This window comes from Phalaenopsis equestris, unplaced genomic scaffold (genome assembly GCF_001263595.1).
Source record: "Phalaenopsis equestris unplaced genomic scaffold, ASM126359v1 Scaffold001013, whole genome shotgun sequence".
NCBI lineage: Eukaryota > Viridiplantae > Streptophyta > Magnoliopsida > Asparagales > Orchidaceae > Phalaenopsis > Phalaenopsis equestris.
The window spans coordinates 298192-299743 of NW_018165452.1; the positions used below are offsets into that span (position 1 = coordinate 298192).

General features: G+C 47.9%; 1 protein-coding gene across 1 annotated transcript in view; it reads left to right on the forward strand.

The window, feature by feature from the left end:
- Positions 1-565: 565 nt before the first annotated feature.
- LOC110032714 (protein JINGUBANG-like) overlaps positions 566-1552 on the forward strand; it is a gene marked incomplete in the record, with an annotated part of 2288 nt that continues 1301 nt past the window's right edge. The window contains 1 exon segment of the mRNA XM_020736439.1: positions 566-1547. Within this exon segment, the coding sequence (XP_020592098.1) occupies positions 600-1547 (948 nt within the window).

Sequence of the window (1552 nt, forward strand, 5' to 3'; positions counted from 1 at the left end):
AAAAGTTATTTATAAGACATGCTTTACTGACTAATATTTAAAAATTATTAATTAATCTAAACATGCTTTACTGACTAATATTTAAAAGTTATTTATTAGACTGATTAAACTAACGAATAAATCATTAATTAGTAGTTCCAATGATAATTTTGTTAAATAGCCTATTTATTTTATTATTTTATTTTCAGTCCTAAATATTTTTTCTACAACTTTTTTTTTTTTGTTTCAGACATCCTAATAAAATTTATTTTGAATTAAAAAAAGTAAATATTGAATTTTTAAATTATAAAAAATAAAATATATGAACACTATTTTATAAATTGAAAAATTATTATAGAAAAAAAAATGGTGTACGCGTACCGTAATTTATATAGTTGAAGCGTCTAGAATAAATTATAACGGTCAGCGCGGAAACAAATCCATGCGGCAGCCCGCATAAGAAAGTACTTTTCTTCCCCTGCACTTTCCTTACAACTCACGCCATCCGACACGTGGCACACGCCTCCTTCCTCCAGTCAGCCCATCTTCCCGCCCTCCATCTTATTTATATTCCAAACCCCCACCGCCTTCGTCTTTAAAATTACCTCCGTTAGAACAAAATGAAAACCAGATCACGACCCTCAAATCTCTCCCGCTTCTTCCGCTGCCATCCAACTACCGACGACGACGACGACGACGACTCGCCGCCGATGAGTACCTCCAGCGCCACCACCTTCTCCGACAACTCTCCCTACACCATGTCTCCATACAACCCCTCCACCACCTCCTCCCCCTTCATCCGCTCCCCGTGGATCCACTCCACCGCCGCCATCGCTCCCATCCCCCCGGAATCCTCCACCACCCTCCTCGGCTCCCTCATCCGCCAAGACGGACACGTTTACTCCCTCGCCGTCTCCGGCGATCTCCTCTTCACCGGCTCCGACAGCAAGAATATCCGCGTTTGGAAAAACCTCCGCGAATTCGGTGGTTTCAAATCCTGCAGCGGTCTCGTCAAATCCATCGTCATCTTCAACAATAAAGTGTTCACCGGCCATCAGGACGGCAAGATCCGCGTTTGGAAGTTCAACGCAAAATCCGACGACTACAAGCGCGTCGGCACGCTCCCGCGGTTCAAAGACTTTTTAAAAAGCTCCATCAAGCCGTCCAATTACGTCGAGGTCCGGCGTCATCGGAACGCGGTTTGGCTGCGGCACTTCGACGCGGTTTCCTGTCTCGCGTTGAACGCGGAGCAGGGTTTGCTGTACTCCGGCTCGTGGGACCGGACGATTAAGGTGTGGAGGCTGTCGGACTTCAAGTGCCTCACGTCGGTGAACGCGCATGACGACGCGGTGAACGCGGTGGCGACGGCTTTTGGTAATATGGTGATAAGCGGGTCGGCGGATGGGACGGTGAACGTGTGGGAGAGGGAGGACAGGACGGGGAAGCACGTGGCGGTCAGAACGCTTTTAAGGAAGGAGAGCGCTGTGACGGCGATCGCGGTGGCGGAGAAGGATGGTGTGGTGTACTGCGGGGCATCGGATGGGTGGGTGAGGTTTTGGGTGGGGGGGGGGGG